This window comes from Onthophagus taurus, chromosome 11 (genome assembly GCF_036711975.1).
Source record: "Onthophagus taurus isolate NC chromosome 11, IU_Otau_3.0, whole genome shotgun sequence".
Lineage (NCBI taxonomy): Eukaryota > Metazoa > Arthropoda > Insecta > Coleoptera > Scarabaeidae > Onthophagus > Onthophagus taurus.
In genome coordinates this window covers 5,188,184-5,209,299 of record NC_091976.1, presented here as the reverse complement: position 1 = coordinate 5,209,299, position 21,116 = coordinate 5,188,184, and the positions used below count along the sequence as shown (strand labels likewise).

Here is a 21,116-nt window from a genome sequence, read left to right as displayed (position 1 = left end):
CATCCCTACACGTGGTATATTACTGTGCAGATCACTTTGAAGTATGCTAGGAACACTATTTAACATAGTTGTTAGACTGTCTTTTCTTATCTTGATTGCTCTTAGCCCAATTTCCATTACTATTTCGAATTGAAAGTGTATGTATTTTTGGAATTTTAAGCTTTCTTGTTGCCTTCCACAGAGAATAATCAGTACTGGCATCGTCAGTAAGGTTAGTTGAGTAATTTTGAATATTATTTTGTTTGTGGTTACCTGTTAATGCTCTTAATTCGGCTGTCATTTTATTTAATTTAGTTTTATCACTAGGAATTCTATTGGTTTGGCATAGTGGTTATCAACTATGAGTAATATTGGATTTTCGGCACTGCAGTTCTTATGCTTCTTGCAAGGAAACTCCAGAAACCGCTATAATTCCGCAGAATGTTAATAATGTATCACACTCCCCAGAAACCACCTGCCCAACCTGCTTCTTTCCGCTTTGTGCGGCGGAAAGTACTTTAGGGGCCTGTACAACAGTTGTTATTCCTGTTTCGTCACAGTTTAGAATCTGGTCTGGCGTGAAGTTGTATTTCTCCATTAGTTTCCTATAATTGTCAAAAAACTGTTTCACATTAGTTGGATTAAAAGCATTAGCTTTTGCGAGGCTAGTATTTTCAGGTTTTCTGTGGGATAAGTTTTGGTTTCTTTTCATAAAAGCAGCTAACCAGTCTTCGCCTGCCATTTTGCTTGTATCCCACGAAGGAGGGTGTTTCTTTTCCAGCTTGACTGCGCATTCGTAGGCCAAAGCACGAATGTTTTGGTATGTTAACCCAAAATGCATATTGGATGTCTGAATTAAATATTGTTTTAGTTTATTTTCTTCTCAAGCACCAAACACACATCTTGCTGCATATCTAGACGTATTTTTATCATTATCGCTATCATTTCCAGAATCTCCATTTTGGTTTTTACGAAATCTTTTCAAGATCTTGAAGTGTCGACTTTCGAATATTCTGTACTGAAGCCGCCTGTCTAACAGGCGTTCTAGTTTCAACTATAACAGTTATTGCCGCTTGTATAACATTTTCTGATATACTGGCTCTTTCATTTTTTCGTATGTATGTGCGAACCATTCTAGAAGAAAAATAAGTGCTGAAAGCTATTTATAATAAAATAAATCAAATCAGGGTATATTGGGACAGTGTCCCAGTTAAATTGCCCGAAAGTAACCCGTACGCAGTTTGTGGAAACAATAAGCTATACAATTTTTGAGGTTAGCATTGAGTGTCTAAAATATATAGTATCTAGAAGCTTAAGAAGTGAAGTGGAAAATATTTACTTCTTGGCACAAAAAACTATAATTTTAATTTGTAGAAAGATTTGTTGAAATACCGACACCACCTTTTTACTGCAGCCATTAGTAGTGTAAGAATGCCGGTTGTAGAGCGGAAGTTGCTCCTGCGGTGACGTCACATCTCAATGTATTAAGTATAGAGAGGGGTACCATCCAAAGTTTGGGGGGAAAAATTAGGTTGATATTAAAAGTAACTAGCATTGAGGTCTTATATATAATCTAGAGTGCGTATGCTGTTGTCCCCACCACGCCTAAAATGAAGCCAGAAAGGTCGCCATGTTAGATGTACCAACTTAGCGGGAAATTCGAAATTCTTATAGATACTTATGCAAGAATTTACATTATTATAAACTGGTAAGGCAGAAAATAATAACCAAAACAAAACATTAATTTTTTATTGATAAATAATTATTAATTATATGATATTTTAAAAGAACTTAATAATTTTTAGCCATAACCCTTATAATTAACAAAAACTAAGAAGAAAATATTTAAAGCAATTCCGATTGACCACGTTAACCTTTGCTTATAAATAATTGTTAGTTTATTTAAAAAAAACTGAACAGTCCTTAATAATAAAATAAAAACCATATAAAAACTTCTAACTTGCGTTTATTTATGTAAAGTCGTACTAGTTTCGGGTTACCCCATCATCAGCGACAAAGTCTCAGTCTCGCCTCATCTCATCCCACCAACACATCTTTAATACGATCTTAAAGATTTATTCGAATTTCTAATTTTTTAACATTCCACATTTTTTAACGTCGCCATTTGTTTTTTCAACTTTATCTTCATTTTGTTTATCCATCAGATAGCAAAATGCTTTACTTTCTTGTGATTTCCAGTCTGCACCTTTTATAGCTTCATTGACTTTGTCGCTGATGATGGGGTAACCCGAAACTAGTACGACTTTATATAAATAAACGCAAGTTAGAAGTTTTTATATGGTTTTTATTTGATCATTAATCTTGCAACATGGATAACTCTTTCAATCTTAATAATAAACTTTACTTGAACTTCAATTGAAGACCTTGCTGCAAGAAGGGAGTAGCTCCATTTATCAAGAGAAGGAGTTGTCCCCTTCTTATACCGAGGTCTTTAATTGTTAATTCCAAGTCAAGTAACCAGAAACATTTTATGGACTGTTGTAAATAATCGTCCAACCTATCAAATTATAAAAAACATATGTGAAACGAAAAGAATTCGAAAACTTTCAACAAAAATCAAATTTTAATAAAAATAACAATATGTTTATGAGAATTGTGAGGTTATAATTGTAGGTACAATAGAGACTTGAAACTATAGCTAAGTTCAGGTCGGTACATTCAACATGTCTGACTTTCTGATTACCCCCACCACCACCACATACGCTCTCTAGATTATATATAAGACCTCAATGGTAACTAGAGATCTAGGGATTTTTAGAAAATTAAATAGAAAAATTCAAATATAGACAGAATTGTGACGACGTTTGTTCGACCGTGCACACTGTTGCATCTATTTTAGGCGGTGAATTTGCCCTGTCCAAATGTGTCCCGGTTACCCCTAAGTTGGCTCACCAGTGGAGAGCACCTCACAATTCTCTATTGCATGTTTCAGTTTTCTTCTTTTTGTATTTGTCAAGCGAGAACCCCAAGATATATGTTTTGCATTAAATTTGTTTTCAAGATGTAGTAGAATTTCCTGATAATCTTCTCTTTTGAGATTTTGTCTCACACGAAGCTCGTGGGCGCTTGGCTCAGCCCGTTTAGCCAACGGCATGTCGGATCTCACAACAGCGCTTGACCTTGAGTGCGCATGTCCCGTGAACACGACTGTACGTTGTTGCTACAAATATTAAGCCAATAGCGGTTAACCGACTTTTGCTCACTCTGTATCTGACAACCTCAACATCATTTAATTTTTATTTCTATTAATTCCAATCACAAATTTCATAGAGATTCATATAAACCGATACTGTCGGCTGTGGTTTGCAATCTATCGTTTATTGCAGACTTGTACCTTACCATACTTTTGAGTTAAGTTAAGTGAAGCGAAATTGCTATTATCCATTGCAAAAAGAGTTAGTTCAGTAGGATCATTAAGTAAAATAAAATCTGACTAATGACTTATTTGAACGAATTTTTCATAGAATGACTAATTTAATAAAGTGTTAAAGGGTTAAATTAATTTTTGTATAAATTTTTTTCCTCTTAGTGTTAAATAGTAAGAGATACGAAAATATTTTATAATTATTATATTTATAATTTTAAGAAGTAATTTAAGTTCTTTTTGTTTTAATTTAGGTCGGGTTTTTGTTGTTGAGAAATCGTATCTCTTACGAAGAATACTAATTTAGGTTACAATTTATCTTTTAACAGGACGTTTCTTTTAAGATGTTTTTCGAGGATACGATAGACGATTCAAAGTTTTCGGGCCATCTTTATGGTTTGGGAACGTCGTTTGCCGTTAATGGAAACTCGAATTACGGCACGGATAACGGCGACACGAGTAATTCATCGTGAGAGGAGGAGCGCTAAAAAATTAATTTCACAAATAACAAAAAAATGGAAAAAAACTAAAACACGTTTGTTCAAATACGATTTAAGTAAATATTTTTTTTATACGAAAACTGAGCCCGCAGTTTTTACTTTTGCAGTAGGATATAACAACAAACTCCCCACAAATTCTTTTTTTTCCTTAGGTTTAAGAAGAAAGCCGCGATTACGTAAAAATAAAAAATTATACATATTGTACAGAGACAAAGGTTTTATCGTGGAATATATAGTTTTTAAAATTACGGAGAAGAAATTGTTCAAATCAAGCCATTTCTGTATGATATGTATAAAGAGAATTTGTAAATTTATAATGTCTCCACTTTGGTATATCAATTCATTGAAAATCCCTCGTAATTAATTCCCATTATGAAATTTATTAATTGATCTTTGTAGTCTGTGTAAAGAAGTGGGTTAAGGTGGTGATTTCGCTTGAAGCTAATTGACCCCTTAACCCGAAATCGTCCCCCATATTTAAATTTAGTTGTATTAAAAAAATGCATTTCTTCTGTACAAAAAAAAGTAATGGTAAAAAATTTTTATAAAGAAATCATCGAAAAAATAATTATAGTGATTAAGTATTATATTTATTTCTTTTACTATAATGTACCTCATAATTTCTTTTACATATCTCCAATAAACCCGACGCGTTATTAATTCCCGTATCTTCAACCATCCTTTTGAAATATCCGTTCTTTTTTTGTAATAACAAATACGGATGATCGAATTCAACTAATTTTCCATCATCCATAACAAGAACTCTATTTGAATCCACTATTGTGTTTAGTCTGTGCGCTATTGAAAGAATAGTACACGATTTAAAGTTGTTTTTAATTGTTTCCTGTATTAAATGATCAGTTCTAAAAGAAAAAAGTAAATATTAAAAGTATTTACTTTAAATTATTTCTTACTGTATATCAACATTGGCCGTTGCTTCATCTAAAATTAATATTTTATTTTTTCTAATCAAAGCTCGTGCCAAACACACAAGTTGTCGTTGGCCTGTGCTCAAATTGCTACCTCCCTCTTTAATTTGATAATCTAAATTTGGAATTGATGATTTTAATTTTACCTGATAAGAAAAGCAAAAATTTATTTTGATGTCCTAATTATGATAAATTATTTTTATTACGTCACATAATGCGTTCCAAAGATCGATATCTTGAAATTCTCCGAATGGGTCGAGATTAAACCGGATCGTGTTCGAGAATAAAACGGGATCTTGAGGTATTATCGTGATTTTTGATCTTAATTCTTTCAACGATAACCGTTCGATATCCTCGTTCCCAATCAGTACTTTTCCCTCGATATCGAAAAGTCGAAATAAAACGGAAATTATCGATGATTTTCCGGCACCGGTTCTACCGACGATTCCAATTTTTTCACCCGGATTTACGGTAAAATTTAAATTATCCAACACTTTTTCTGAATTATACTTTAAACTTGTATTTTTAAACTCAATATTTCCATTTTTAGCCCATTCGCTATTTTTTTCATTATCATTTTCATCATCAGTTTCTTCTTTTTTTAACGTTGTATAATGTAAAATTCTTTCAACACTTGTAAATTGGTTAATTACCTCAGCCACTTGCATCATTCCGTATTGAATCATTCCCGTTAATCCAATTGCTTGGGAAATTGCTAAGCCAACCATAGCACCGCTTACATCACCATCTAAAAGACGAAAAAATTAAGTAATGTGTAAAAAGTTAGATTTGGGTAAATTTACGTTCGCTTATAAAAGCAAAACTAAAAACTATACAAGCCAAGAAAAGAACGCATAATTGATCCAACCAAAGTCCAAAAGAAGCCATACAAGATAATAGAAGAAACCAAGAAGATGTATGTACATCCTACAAAAATATAAATTGAAGCAAATAATATAAAGTTATCAAGAATAATCGAAAAATTTTTATTTTTAACGTTGACTAAATTCAATTTTATATGTGTATATTTGTGTGGGGAGATTCACTTAACTCAATTAAAAACCAAAAGTTAAGTTCTCCAAGTAATTTTCTTAATAAATCAAGCATTTTTAGGTTCGCAAAAAGTCTTAATTATTAATATTTATAAGGGTGCTACACAAGGACAGTAGAATCTAACAGGACTACTACATCAATTTTTCTGACAACTTGCTCGCACACTACGTCACACCATATACCACACCCAGTCAACTGTTATTGTGTTCTTTATATCGTAGACGTATTCATATTAACTTCAAAAGTAATCTTGTATTGACGTATGCCTATCATATAACCTCTACAAAAACACACCAAACGCATAGAACTCAATGACAGTTAACTGGGCGTGGCAAACAGTGTGACGTAGAGTGCGGGCAACCAACCCGTAGTGGGCTACAAAACAACAATGGATGTAGCAGTCCTGTTAGATTCTATTGTCCTTGGGTGCTACATACAAGAAGCTCTAAGCGATAACTATGTATTTATATTACAATTTGGTAGTAGAGGTCTCCATATAAACCACACCAAGCGTAACGGCTAAAACGACGTTGAAAATCATTATCGGTGAGGAATCTATAGTTTTACTCAAATGGCAGTGAGTGCTGCGATTATACAATTGCCATTAAGAACTGAACACGTTGAATTCAAAAACATTTATATATTCTGCAATTACTGAATTACGACAACCGAATCATCTCTGGTTAGTGTAATGATGTTCTGTTGCCCTTGATTACTGACTCCTTGTTTTTTTCTCACGTCAGTGTTGTTGAGAAAAAAATTAACAACCAAATCATTCTCTAAATGAGCGTGGTATCTTATTTGAAGTTAAATATATAATTTAAACGGTCAAAGATTAAGAACATGATACTCTCTCAAAAAGAGTTGTTATATTAATAAATTACGTCACAAAATATCCTCATCGACAGAGACAAAAGAGGTTATTCCGAAGTTATTGGTTATTATTTATATTTGTGCAGTGGTGTCCCTAAACAAGAAAGCGTGAAGCAAAGAGTCGCTATTTATTAGGAAAGATCTAAGGAAGGAAATAACAAATTGGTAAGCCGTCAATGTAAGACTAAAGAAATACCAACCATCTAGGATATACAGAGTGTAATAAAAATCCGGGAACCTAACTTTACGATGTTGCACTTTGGTCGTTTTTATTATATGACTGTGATTTTGCTCGCATGTGCGTCTTATTACCACTCAAGATTCCTCCAAAGAATTGCGTTTTCAACTGGGCTTTTCCATATAATGGTGTCCGACGCAGACTGTGTCACGATTTTGAGGCTGAACCAGGCCGAAGTTATAATAAGGAGTTTCCTGTAAAGACATCTAATGCACAATCCGTCGTTGTTAGGAGACCGGTTGCATCGAAGGCCGTCCCAGAAGTGGAAGACGAAAAACTAGTGAATTCTACTATGGTCAAGTATATCCGAGACAAGGTCCGCCAGAATTCCAAGACGAGAAAAATGGCTAAGGAACTGAACATCTCTCGTGAACGTAATCTTTGTAGCACCAAGGTGCAGAATCAACTCCCAGAACTACCTTGATGAGATTCTGATAAAGGAATTGTTTCTTTGGAACGAGTCTCACTATTGGACATTCCAACAGAACTACGCGCACAAGGCTTCGGTTCAGCACTACGCATCTGATTAAAACCGACACTATGTTTCCGTGTGATCGGTATTTGGAAGCAACGCTTGTGCTATTCCCCACAAAAATCTTGACTGTCTGAAGCGCGCCCTTCAGAAAGCACGGAACGATCTCGACATCAAATACCTCTCCGCCAAGAAGGATGCGTTCCCCAAATGTCTGACTACACGATGAACGAACTGATATATGACGAATTATACTAGGAACATGAACGTTAGAATATGAACCTAAATAATAATGGAACCAGAGTGATCGACGCCGACGTATAGGAGACTAGAGAATTAAGATTTACGAATGGCTGGTTTCTAAAGAAGCACATGGAGAGAAATGCATAAACCTAAACTAGATAATATTTTGGACGAAGTGGCTATTGATAAACCTGTACAACAGTTATACAACCACCTAACCGAAGCCATTCATAGAACAGCTAGAGAAACACTGGACTTTTAAGAGAAAAATACACGAAAAGAAAGGAAGTTTTGGTGTAGTGAAAATCTTTTGAAGTTGAAACAAACAAAACAAGAACAGAACGAAAAATGTTTAAACCCACAAGATATTGAAGATAAAATACGACACAAAGAAGCCAAAGGCGTTAATAAAGTAAATAGTATAGAGAAAAATGGGCATTGGGAGAGAACATGTACATACCTTAACATGTTGTTATAAACGGTTACTTCAGGAGGACATAGTAAAATACTTGGAAGCAGGAAATAGTACATATATGGTGGAAGGAGACGAGGTATTAAAATTTATGAAAAGACTGGAAAAGAAAGTGCGAGAATATGGGAATAGAGCTGGGAAACAAAGCTATACAGATTACATTACGCAGATGACCAAATTAAAGTCATTAAAGTTATGGTCATTAAATACAGTAATGTCCACTTATAATGAACCCGTTTATAGTGGACTTCTGCTTATTTTGAAGAATAGTAGTGACCATAAATATGACGCCAACGCAGGGAGTCAAGATAATATCGACCTGTCAGATCCAACGATTACATAGTTAAAACAAAACATCTGCATCATTCGCAATTTCTTGCAAAATCGTGATGCTCCGCAGCATATTCTTAATAACTTTGCTAATGTAGAAAACAGTAGTGAAACAAACAAAAACATCTGATTTATAGTTACATTTAAGTTTTATGCATGTTTTTCTGTGTTCTTTAATAAATCATGTGTGCAACGCAATGTCACAATTCCGTACTTTCTTCCAATTTCAGATATGTATCACCGATTTTAGTGAACTTTGCGTATAATGAACCCTTTGGCGTGGTTCGTGGAGGTTCGTTATAGGCAGATATTGTATATATGTATAGGAGGAAACTACTGAATGACGGAAATGTTATACAAGCACGTGAAGCTTATGTCTACCCGGACATAAGAATACATAATAGTGGAATAAACACGGAAATACCGAATAAATACGGTAACGGAAAAGGGAACTAATAGGTATGCTAAACTCAACACTGTGGAGCAGAAATGTATCAACAAGGAATCTAAATCTACATAAAAAAAGTTACCAGCCAAAAAACAAATGATTTGGTATGGGCATGTTAAAAAGATGCACGCGGGAAGATTTCCACGAGTCAACCGCCCAACACATGGTTAAGAGAAGTAAAACGATGTAAGAGTGAAACCTAACCGTGAACGGCTAGCAGAACTGAAAGGCATGGAGGATTGAAGGCGCAAGCGGCGATAGACGCTAAAAAAATGGCATATGTTGCGCGCGCGCAGCATTTTTTCTGAAGATTATGTAAAAGGAGCTAATATACACTACACGTCATAAGTAACCCTTCACTTGTATAATTAATAATAATAGTATAATAAAAACGCTTCAAGATATCAAGATAGTTAACTCAAATAGTTTTCCATAAAAAATGGTTTATCACTTGTAATTTTTCTGAAAAATGGGGCAACTTTGTTATTTTTATAGGAACATCCTACATATTATAAAGTTTTCTGATAGATCTAAAAAATGCGAATCCAATGATACTTCACAATCATCCCTTCAGATTTTAGATTTCTCGTAGGTTTTCAACCAGGTAAATACCGAGCGGTATGGATAACGGTACGCGGTCTTGCGGCGGTTGATTTTTACCTGATCAAAATTTGGACATACCAAAGAAAGTTAGAATGGCAGGCATGCCACTCGAACTGAGTTGTTTGTATCTTTTAGGATCCAACAGTAGTTGTTCATCCCAAATTCTTTGGTATCGCCTCTCGATTTACACCATGTCTGATTGTAACTGCTCTCCTTGCTTGTTGCTCGTATCGCCTAAGTTTTCATGGAAAAAATCAAGATGGGAATGCAGAAAAAGAATCTTGAGAGAAATTCAAGCTCCAATCTTGCGATAATTTCAACAAATTATTTCTTTAAAATCCGAGGATTTGCGTTTACCCAGATAATTGTGAACATCACTTTGAAACATTTTGTAAAGTTTCTGTCGGCCATTATCTTTCGAATATCAGGTCCAACAAATATTCCTTCTTTGATGTTTTGAAAAGCTCGATCTTCACGATTGAGCTCTTTGACGAAGTTCTTAATAAGGCCAAGTTTAATGTGATGAGGTTACAGGAGTATGTCGTGTGGATTTACAAGGGGCAACTCTGCCTTTTCTTTCGATAAGCTGAAATCATTCAATTCACTTTGCGTTATTAAATGGTTTCCTTCAAAATGTCTACAAAGCAGCAACTAAAAATAATGCTGTGGAATTCCAATGGTCTTCGACATCATCAGAATACACTACCAATAATACTTAAAGAAAACAATATTGATGTATGTCTTATCCCCGAAACTCACTTTATACGAGAATCGTATATTAACATCAACCATTACAATATTTATCACACAAATTGAACAATACAATTAGTATTGAAGAACATCAAACTACAGTAAAAGTTCAAACCGCTAATGGCTTAATATCTGTAGCAGCAACGTACTTACCGCCGAGACAGAATCTCAAAAGAGAACATTATCAAGAAATTCTATTGCATCTTCAAAACAAGTTTATACTTGGAGGAGACTTTAATGCAAAACATATGTCTTGTGGTTCTCACTTGACAAATACAAAAGGAAGAGAACTGAAACGTGCAATAGAGGCCCTAAATTGTGAGGTGCTCTCCACTGATAAGCCAACTTACTGGCCAACAGGTAGAAGTAAAATTCCTGACATGCTCGATTTTTTTATTACGAAAAATATATCGCTTAACTTCGTAAAGATACAAGAAGAGTTAGGGCTGGACTCAGATCACTCACCAGTAATTATTAAAGCAGGTAATAAATTGTTATTTACTAAGGTGATGGTTTTTTTTTTGATAATTATCTTTATTAATTTTGGCCACCGGGCCGCCGTCTTCAGAAGACTTCAAAAAATTGTACGTTGTAGAAGTCTTCTGAAGACGGCCAGGTGGCCGAAATTAATAAAGATAATTATCAAAAAAAAAACCATTACCTTAGTAAATAACAATTTATTACCTGCTTTATCCGGGAAAGGGTGAAATGAATATTAACTTAAACTATACAGTAATTATTATTATAAATAACAAAGTATGTAATAAAGAACCCTTTTTATCACTAACTAATAAATTCACTAATTGGAATCTATTTCAAAAAACATTAAATAATAAAATTCATCTTAATGCTTTAAAATTGCAGAAAAACGGAAAGCAAGGAAGATATGGTAAACCAATATAATTCCTAGTGATAAAACTAAATTAAATAAAATAACAGCCGAATTAAGAGCATTTACAGATAGCCACCAACAAAATAATATTCAAAATTACTTAAAAGACCTTACTGACGATGCCAGTACTGATTATTCTCTGTGGAAGGCAACAACAAAGCTTAAAGTTGCAAAAACACATACACCTTCAATTCGAAATAGTAATGGAAATTGGGCTAAGAGCAATCAACTTAGTTGTGTAGGCTCTACACAACTTAGTTGGTAGAATATCCAGGACGCTGCAGGATAAAGAAATCTTGGTTTGTGCGTTTCTGGATATAGAGGGAGCGTTCAACAACGCAATACCACAATCTCTTGAAAGAGCTGCTCTTGACAGGGGAGTGGAAGCAACTATAGCGGGTTGGATCCGCAATATGCTAGATAGTAGAATAGTTTCTACTTCACTCCACGGTGATACGATACGCTTCAGGCCGGGAGGTGGCTGCCCGCAGGGAGGGGTGTTATCTCCCCTGCTTTGGTCCCTCCTAGTTGACGATCTGATTGCGATAGTCGAAGCCGTTGGTGTGGAAATACAAGCTTATGCTGATGACATTGTCGTTATGGTCAAAGGAACCTGTTTGCCGAGGATATCTAAAGTCCTCCAGGTGACCCTAGATACCATTTGCGCTTGGTGTAAGGGAGAGAACCTCTTAATAAACCCGCAAAAGACAATTGTTGTGCCCTTCACCAGGAAGCGAAAGTTGGATGGACTAATCCGCCCAACTATCCAAGGTGAAGAAATTCCTTTCTCAAAGGAAGTCAAATATCTAGGAGTAATCCTAGACAAAACTCTGTCATGGAATGGACATTTGCAGGGAGTTTTGCACAAAGCTAGACTATCCTTGTGGACTTGTCGCAGTCTTTGTGGAAAAAATTGGGGTCTTACCCCTGAAAGACTGTACTGGCTCTATGTGACTGTGGTTAGACCTATGATCACATACGGAGCAGCAGCCTGGTATAGGAAAGTCCGACAGACTTCAGTTATCAGTAAACTTCCACGAATTCAACGAGTAGCTGGATTGGCAATCTCTGGTGCGATAGGCACAACGCCAACTCTAGCAATGGAGGTTCTGCTTGGCCTATCTCCTCTGCATTTGCATATAAAGAAAGTGGCTAGAACAACCATTTACAGATTTAAGCAATATGCTCAAAACTGTTCCGACATGTCCTACCAATGGGCTGCGGAAGACATTATAAGCACTGATACTGTGGTATCAATGCCGTCAGATTTGGCGGTATCACTATCAGTGATTAATGCTCGATACCAGATTGTACTGCCTGAGCGGCAGTCCTGGATCGAAAATGAAAATTCTCTGGTTCGGGCAGACATTTGCTTGTACACAGATGGATCAAAAACGCCTGAAGGGGTAGGAGCAGGAGTATACTGCCAGACACCTCGAATTAAGCAAGCCTACAGCCTGGGTACGTACCGTACTGTATTCCAGGCGGAAGTATTTGCTATTGACATGGGTACTAAAATCCTTCTTGAAAGAGGGGTGAAGAACATGACAGTACGAATTTTCTCAGACAGTCAAGCCACTCTCCAGGCGCTGCAAGCCGTGAAAACGGTGTCGGCTCTGGTTAATGATTGTAAGAGAACATTAAACACACTGAGTTGTGATAACAGAGTCTCTCTGATCTGGGTCCCGGGTCACTCTGGGGTTGCTGGCAATGAAGCGGCAGATAAGCTAGCACGAGATGGCAGCGCTGAAGCGTTTGTGGGACCGGAACCAGCAGTTGGTGTATCATTTGCGATGGCCAAATATAGGATTGGACTGTGGGCTGAAGAGAGACTTCGCCTACTGTGGACCAGTTCTCCTGGAATGAGACATGCTAAGGTGTTTATTAACATCGCCACTGTCAAACCCGGGAATATTTTAGGACTTGCCCGTAGTACAATAAAAGTTCTAATGGGTGTTTTTACTGGGCACTGCCGATTAAAAGCACACCTCAACTTGTTGGGTTTAGCCGACGATGTTGAATGCCGACTATGTGCGGAGGAAGCAGAGACGGTTGAGCATGTTTTATGCCACTGCCCTGCCGTTAACCGTATCAGATTCTCGATTTTTGCGTCGCAGTTTATCTCCTCAAAAGATCTGAATGACCTTTCGCCGAGCAAGGTATTAATGTTCGTTAAGAGCATTGGACTGCACGGTGAAATTTGATAACGATATCTATCGGGGTACAATAGATCCTTAGGGTCGCGGTGCAAGGTTGGTTGGTCCGCCTACCCGATATGTATTCTATGTGATGTAATGTAATCAAGAAAACGTTCATTTGTTTGCTGAGCATCTGAAAGAAACTTTTATATCAGACAGTTCAACAACTATGTTAAATAGTGTTCCTAGCATAATTCAAAGTGATCAGCAGAGTAATATAACATGTGTAAGAATGAAAGAACTGTATTATGAAATACAAAAGTTAAATATAAAGAAATCAGTATTCTATGACCTAATTAATCGAGAAACATTGAAACATCTACCAAAACGGGCGATTACAAAACTATTACACATAATTAATGCTGCTTTTAAACAGAAATACTTCTCAATTATATGGAAAGTTGCTGAAATAGTAATGATACCAAAACCGACAGATGTTACATCATATAAGCCAATCTCATTATTACTCTTACTATCAAAACTACTTGAAAAATTACTATTAAAATAACTAAAACCTGTCGTAGAAGAAAAAGCCCTAATACCAACACATCAATTTGGGTTTCGGAATGCAACAATAGACCAAGTGCATAGAATAACAAATAACTGCACGCATTACAAAATAACTTTGGCACTGAATGTTTGATATAGACTGGAAAAGCATGGTACTCTAAATGGTTTTTTTATTGAACATTCTATAAAATTATCACGGTTTTTTCCAAATTAATCTTCACTTAGCAGAGTGATTTTTGGTTCTCTCCATAGTATTAGACATGAAAATGAAAAGTACACTTTTTCACTTACTCAGCTCTGTACTGCACGCATTACAAAACAACTTCGGCTAAATGTTTTTTTTTATTGAACATTCTATAAAATTATCGTTTTTGCCAAATTAATATTTACTTTTTAGCAGATTGTCGGTTTAAAACAATTTAAAAAACACAAAATCCAGAACCAATCTTGACAAACGGATTGAAGATTCGGATTCAGCGCATCAAATTACGTTGAGAATCGTTCTCATTTGGTCGGGTCAAAAGTTTATCGGAAATTTTAAATTTGTGTAATTAGACTATAAGATTCTTTGAGGTGAGTATCATGACGTATCTTTGAGTAGTATCATGATTTTTCAATATAGTTTGTCTCAAAAAGATTTAATTTGTTAAATGGTAAAATGTTATGAGAACAACTTGTTTAAGATTACTTCGAACATATCTTACCACGGGAACAATGCTATACAGGTGTTCATAAATGATTAAAAACATACTTTTAAAATCAATGGAAAAGTTTGAACAGTTTTACAGCAATTATATAACATTGGTCTCATAAAAATTAATATTTTTCGATCAATTATATAATAGTATATTATTTAACAACCGTATAATGGCGGCTGTTACCCACGAAGATGAAGTTGCAAAGCGGGCGAGTGTTGTAATCTGAGTGGGTAACATCCATTATACGCAAGTTAAATACTATACTTTATCTACAACTATTTAATTTTGAAAAAAAAATCAAAAAAAGGAAAAAAAAAACTTAATAGACATTTCAGACATAACCTCAATATAAGAAATCTGTCATTTCTGTTAATATTTTATTTTTTGATTAGTAGGCCATGCCAGAACTGTGGAATAATGGCTTCATTATTCAACACTTTGTCAGTCATGGGTAATGTGTGTCATTACCCGTCAAAAATCAAATGAATAACGAATAGATAATTCAATAGTTGTAGATAAAATAATTTAAATAACTAACCTGTAATTCATCAAATTGATTAATTAAAACCATTTCATTATTGAAAGCTCTTATAGTAATTAATCCACTTAAACTGGAATTGATCATGGAAAACATCGGGCTTTTAACTACACCTTCAACGTGTTTTATACTTTTCGCAGTTACCAAAAACCATTTTCTAACACCAAGAAAAACCAGGATTAAAACAACTATAGCTATAGTCATCCAAACATTGGCGATAATAATCAAAGCGAAAGAACCAATCATAACCAAAATCACTTGAATGGTGTCGCTTAAAACTCGAGGTAAAATTTCATCCATTGCTCCAGTGTCTTTACTAAATCGATTTAAAATCCTTCCGCTACTATTCGTATTAAAAAATTTCATCGGAAATCGTAAAAGTGAATTAAACATTTTTGAGTGGAGATTTTTTGATGCAATCGATGCGTGTGCGAAGAATAAATACGACCGAATTACGGTGAAAATGATGATTGAAGCGATTATCGACGAGTAAATATAAATTGATGTGTCTTGATTGATTGTTTGAGATTGAGTTTCTACTTGATCGGTCCAAAAACTAATCCAGTAATCAGCCGAGTTACAAGCGAATTGAGTTATGATTAAAACTAAGATTAAAATCGTTAAAGATAATGAGTTTGTTGATGACTTTATGTATTCGAAAAAAATATTTTTTTGATAATCGACTTTTTCTTGATCGAGAATTAAACTCCCCGTTGATTTTCGTACATTTTTTTTAATTTTTCGTTTTGTTTTATCATCTCGTTCTTCTTCTTGGTGTATATCGAAGAATTTTATTATTTCTTCTTTTTTTAATTGGTCAAATGTTCCTTTAAAATCGATTTGTCCATCTTTTATAACAACAATAAAATCGGCTTTATTTAAAAATTGAATTTGGTGGGTTACTAAAATTCTTGTTTTTCCTTGGAGGTACTCAACAATGCATTCGTTAAAGATATGTTTGGCAACGTGGGAATCAACGGCCGATAATGGGTCATCTAATAAATAAATATCAGCTTCTTTGTATATTGATCTTGCAAGATTTATTCTAGATTTTTGTCCTCCACTTAAAGAATGCCCTTTTTCACTGATTATTGTGAAATCGTTGTTGGGGAATTGATTAAAATCGGTTTCTAAAGCGCAAACTTCAGCGATTACTTTGTATTTTAATTCGTCGTAATCGTTTTCAAAAATTATGTTATTTCTTACTGATGAATTAAAAATCCATGGTTCTTGCGATGAAAACGATAATTTTCCGTTCATTTTTACCGTTCCTGATTTTAATTCGATTTCTTGAAGGAGTAAATTTAAAATTGAACTTTTCCCAGAACCAACATTTCCGATGATTACGCAAAGAGAACCTTTTGGGATTTCTAAATCGATGTTTTTAAGAATAATGTTATCATTAAATCCAGCAAAAACTTTTTCGATTTCAACGGAATTATTTATTAAACTTTTTTCTTGATAATTCTTTATTTTCTTTTCTTCCAATAATAAAAACGTTTTTATTCGTTGAATTGACACTAAACTTTCTGCTCCACTTTGTATGGCTAAAGGTAACATAACAGCTACAGCGCTTTGCAAAACATTTAAAAATTGCGCAACCGTAAAAACCATATCAGACGATAAATCGTTTTCAGTTAAAACGTAAGCGATTACTGTAAAAAATAATGTTGTTCTTTCAATAAAAACCATTGAACTTAAAAAAATCGCTCGAATATAATTAGCAGTTTTGATCGCTTTTACTTCATCGATTCGAGCTAAATCGACTAATTTTTCAAATGGTTTTTCCCAAGCGTACATTTTAATCACTTGGATCCCAGAAATAATTTCGTTCATTAAATTAACTCGTTTATCGGTTTTTTTCGCCAGTTTTGAACGAATGTTTGAAGCCATTCTTCCCATTGATGCTAAAAATTAAAATAAAAGTTACATCTAAATTGACTCAAATAAGAAATAAAGGTAATTACTTTGAAATAAAGTTAATGAAACCATACTTAATATCCCTGCTAAACAAACAACGCCGATTTTGTCCCATAGAAAGTACGTTACTATTCCTATTTGAAATGGTGCAATCCAAATTGAATGAAGAGCAGTTGCTACGCTATCAAATCTTTGAACGTCATTTGATAATAAATTGACTAATCCGCCTGAAGAGATTTCTTGAAGTGATTTTGTACTCAGTTTTGTAATCTAAATTAAAATAAAACAATGTTATAATTTTGAAGGATTAAGTCTCTTGAAATCTTTTCTTAATTTTGGTCATAAATATATAAAAATGGTAAAAAAAAATGAAAGATAAAATGTAATAAAAGATACCAAAAGAAATGCGTAAAGTAATAACTAAAGGTGGTAATGAAAGGTCTCCAGCTAGTTACATAGTTTTCCCTATCCACTCTAGCTGACTTTCCTGGTGTACCACGGTTTCTTTGTTCTCTCATTACTACCAGTCTACGCTTGTTCCACTCTCCTTTGCCTTCTTCTCCACATTCCACCAATACAGTGTGTTAATTAATTATCGTACCCGAAGTCATCAGTGCAAGTGTGCAACCAATATTGCGATTTGCGTATTGCTGTACTAATACTGTGAAATTGGTTGCACACTTGCAATGACTGGTTTGAATATAAACTTCCTGAATGGGCAAACTTGACCACTTCCGGTTGACAAATATGACCCAAACTTTATATAAATCTTAGATTTTGTTACTAACAGCTACTATGTTTTTGAGATGTGAATTTTGTACTCCTAAATTCGTGAAATTGACCACTGTGGGGCGTGCGTGTTCCTTTGAATTCTTTTGACTAATTCTTCCTTTCGTCTTGTTCTGCTCCCACTTCGCACTAGGCTTGATTCCCTCTTATAATATAATCTAACGCTGAAATAAACATGTAGGTAGTCGCTGACGTTTCCCTCCACTCCTGATTATTCAAAAGCTACTGTTTGTGTGTTTTACATATAGTCAAGTCGATTATAGACTTTCTCTTTTCCAGGTTGGCATTGTTTCCTCTATTCACCGCAACCATGTCCCTCTCCACTATTCATCCCCACAGCATCCTATCTCTTTTGTCCTCCATTTTTGATCCTCAGTGACTGTGCTTAACTATGAATTCTCAAGTCATTATGGCTTCCCTCCTCTTGTACCTATCTACATTTCTCCTCAAGACAGTTAACTTCCTTTCAAAGTTCATAATAGCTTCATTAGGTGTCAGATAGCATCCCACCATGATCCCCACGTTTGTTACAAGAACAAATATCCATTTACTCTCCAAATACCCTTTTTCCATTCACTTTGATGTCTTCATTCCATATTCTTATGGCCACATCCCCGTCACTGTTTCTAAACCATCCCCTTTCTATATCTTTCCTCTATTTAGCTCCCGCACTGTTGCCATGACAATCTACCTTACAATTGCTTGTCTTTCCATCATGTTCCTTGCTTTTGTGGATCTGTTTGTGATTAGTTGCAATACTTGAGCATGATTCTGTTGAGCGTTGTCCCTCAAGATTACCTTCCTTCCTCTTTCTTTTCTTCCTTCTGATGACCTCGAATTTCTTCATTTCACTCTGCCTTTTTGCTTTCTTTTTATCTTGTTCTTCTTCTTTATTCCTGTTTATTTTCTCATTTATTCTTATTTATTATTTTAACCTTCTCTCTATAAATTGGGAATGCGCCGGTGATCGACCTATGTCCGATAATTTAACAGTCTACACATTTCGGTTCGTTCTTACACTCATCCTCTTGGTGCCCACGTTTCCCGCATTTATAGCACCAAGTTTTTCTATCTCATTAGTGCACTCTCTAGTCAGGTGCGTCGGTGACCAACACCTTTTAACCCAACCAGAGTCCCGGCCAAGGCGCTAAAGCATCTTCTCGAAAGGAAGGCTATTGCCTTCCAGAAAGGTAATCATCTGGTTGAAATCAGGATAACGAGACCCAAAGGATATCGCTCTATCAGCTTGTTTTTTGTTTTAGGTAAGACTTCACTGCTATTCCACATCTTCGTGAGAAATACACCACAGGTACCGAACGTTATCCCGAAAATCCCGTTCGCAAAGGCTAGATAGACCATCGAAACAAACCTTAAACGGTCGAAATATAAACCTGGAAAATCCGAATCGACAAAAGGAAATGTACGATGTGGACTCTGAGATAGCCCTGCCCGACTGAAGAGCTTTAAAGAAGTGATCTCCTGGCACTACAAATCCAAGTATTTGGTTGCAAACTTATTATTGGGCGCTCTCTAGTTATTATCTTGGGGCTCTTACATGACGTGCCACATGTTGGCGGTTTTCTACGGAATGTACCGGAATAACCTATGTATCTATTATCTGGGCGAACTATCTTATGGAGAAACTCCAAGTTGTTAAAAACCGGGTGCTCTGTATGGTCTTCGATGAACCTTGGTATGTGAGGAACAAAACCACCGACCGACTCGTCATAGAGGCCGCGGACTACGATTCAACAATTCGGAAGAGGCACAAAAGGCCTCAACGTAGTTTGACTTTGAAGTTATGCTCAAATAACTCTAATGGCATCAAATCCCGAAGAGGGTTCTGTAAATACAGAACATATATCAACGCAGAAAATAGTTTACCTTGTATTTTGCTGAACCAATTCCATATTCAATCTTTAGGTGTTTTATCTAAATTCAATTCAGCTCAATCTTATTTCCTCCATTTTTTAGAAGGCTAATTGTAACTTATTAGCTTACATATAGAAGTATATGGTTTTCAACTTGGTAGAAAATAGTAAGGCTTTTAATAATCTTACCGTCACCATGCATCACCATCATAACCAAACACAACTCCTGCTGCCAACCAATCTCCCTCAGTCGAACCAATCTCAAATATACATTGAATGGACTATGTCCCGTCATCAGCTGAATGCTTTCACTGGACATGGCTACCTCACTCATCCATCTATCTTTCATAAACCTGTACACCCCTCACCTTTATCTGATTCCATCCATCTCCTCTTCCAGGCCTTTCTAACATCCTTCACCACCTCCCTCCTATACACACACTTTCTTCACATGCCTTCCCACAATCCCTGACCGTATCAACTTACCGGTTCCCCTCATTCCTACATCCTCTCTGCACTTCCGTATTAATTCCACTTTCCATCATGAACCTCCACATTTCTTCTCTTATTCATGCTCAGACCACAGCTTTGTCTCAGTTATCGTTGCTACATCACCGTCACATTCTCGCCAACCATCACCACGACTCCTGCATACGTCTAACCACATCCTACGCATAGCTCCGACTATCCATGGTCCATGGTTTTGCACCGCCGCTTTTTTTCTAGTGGACTTGATTACATTAGTTTACATGTCACAAACATCGTTTTACGATTTTTTGACCTTGTGGTAACATGAGTTGCACATAACCTCTAGTGCTTCTTTCAGCTCAGGAAACCTAGATTTATATCCCTACATATACATTTTTTTGGCACTTCGTTATTCCATGCCTTTATTTCGGTTTCTCGTTGCTCTTCAGGTTTTCTTCAATTTTTTTGGTCCTATTTGAGATATTTCGTTACATTTGTGCTGTCTCTGGTTTTACATTACGGAAAAGCTGCAGGTAGTCTCCGATGTCGTTGTTCTCGTCGTTGCTGTGATCTCCTCTGCAGGTTTTGGGAGAAGTGTGTCACTTACACGAAAAAAAAGCACTTTATAACACTTGCTTCAATTCAAGAAAACATTCTTATGTAGACTTTGACAATACATTGAAAATGATTTTGTGTGGTATTCTTATTTATAAATAAAAATTTTAAGATCAAACAAAAAATCTTACCTTCCTATAAACTAAACTAGACAATGCAATTCGAACTCGCATCCCAATCTTTTGCTGTCCATAACCGGTGTGATGATAAAAAAAAATTATTGTTGACATAACAACAACCAAAATAAGGCTAGCAACATATTTAGCTACTTCCGGATTATCAACTTCTTGAGTTTCGTTGAATAATTGAAGAAGATAACCCATGACGTGAGGAAGAAATGTC

General features: G+C 35.5%; 2 protein-coding genes across 5 annotated transcripts in view; one reads left to right on the top strand and one right to left on the bottom strand.

The window, feature by feature from the left end:
* The window catches only part of LOC111421373 (CCR4-NOT transcription complex subunit Pop2), a 19,786-nt gene extending 15,335 nt beyond the window's left edge, over nucleotides 1-4,451 (top strand). For 3 of the 4 annotated variants that reach the window (XM_071199680.1, XM_071199678.1, XM_071199681.1), the window contains exon 6: nucleotides 3,694-4,451. In XM_071199680.1, the coding sequence (XP_071055781.1) occupies nucleotides 3,694-3,837 (144 nt within the window). In that variant the 3' untranslated portion in view covers nucleotides 3,838-4,451. The remainder of the gene's footprint in view (nucleotides 1-3,693) is intronic. The other variant, XM_071199679.1, reaches the window with a different exon arrangement.
* Nucleotides 4,440-21,116, bottom strand: LOC111417416 (probable multidrug resistance-associated protein lethal(2)03659). The gene is made up of 7 exons (XM_071200349.1): nucleotides 20,906-21,116; nucleotides 17,079-17,301; nucleotides 15,112-17,018; nucleotides 5,597-5,720; nucleotides 5,000-5,541; nucleotides 4,779-4,939; nucleotides 4,440-4,727 (listed from the first exon to the last, which is right to left on the bottom strand). Exons 1-7 carry the CDS (start codon nucleotides 21,095-21,097, stop codon nucleotides 4,442-4,444), a joined length of 3,435 nt encoding a protein of 1,144 aa, XP_071056450.1. The 5' UTR covers nucleotides 21,098-21,116; the 3' UTR covers nucleotides 4,440-4,441.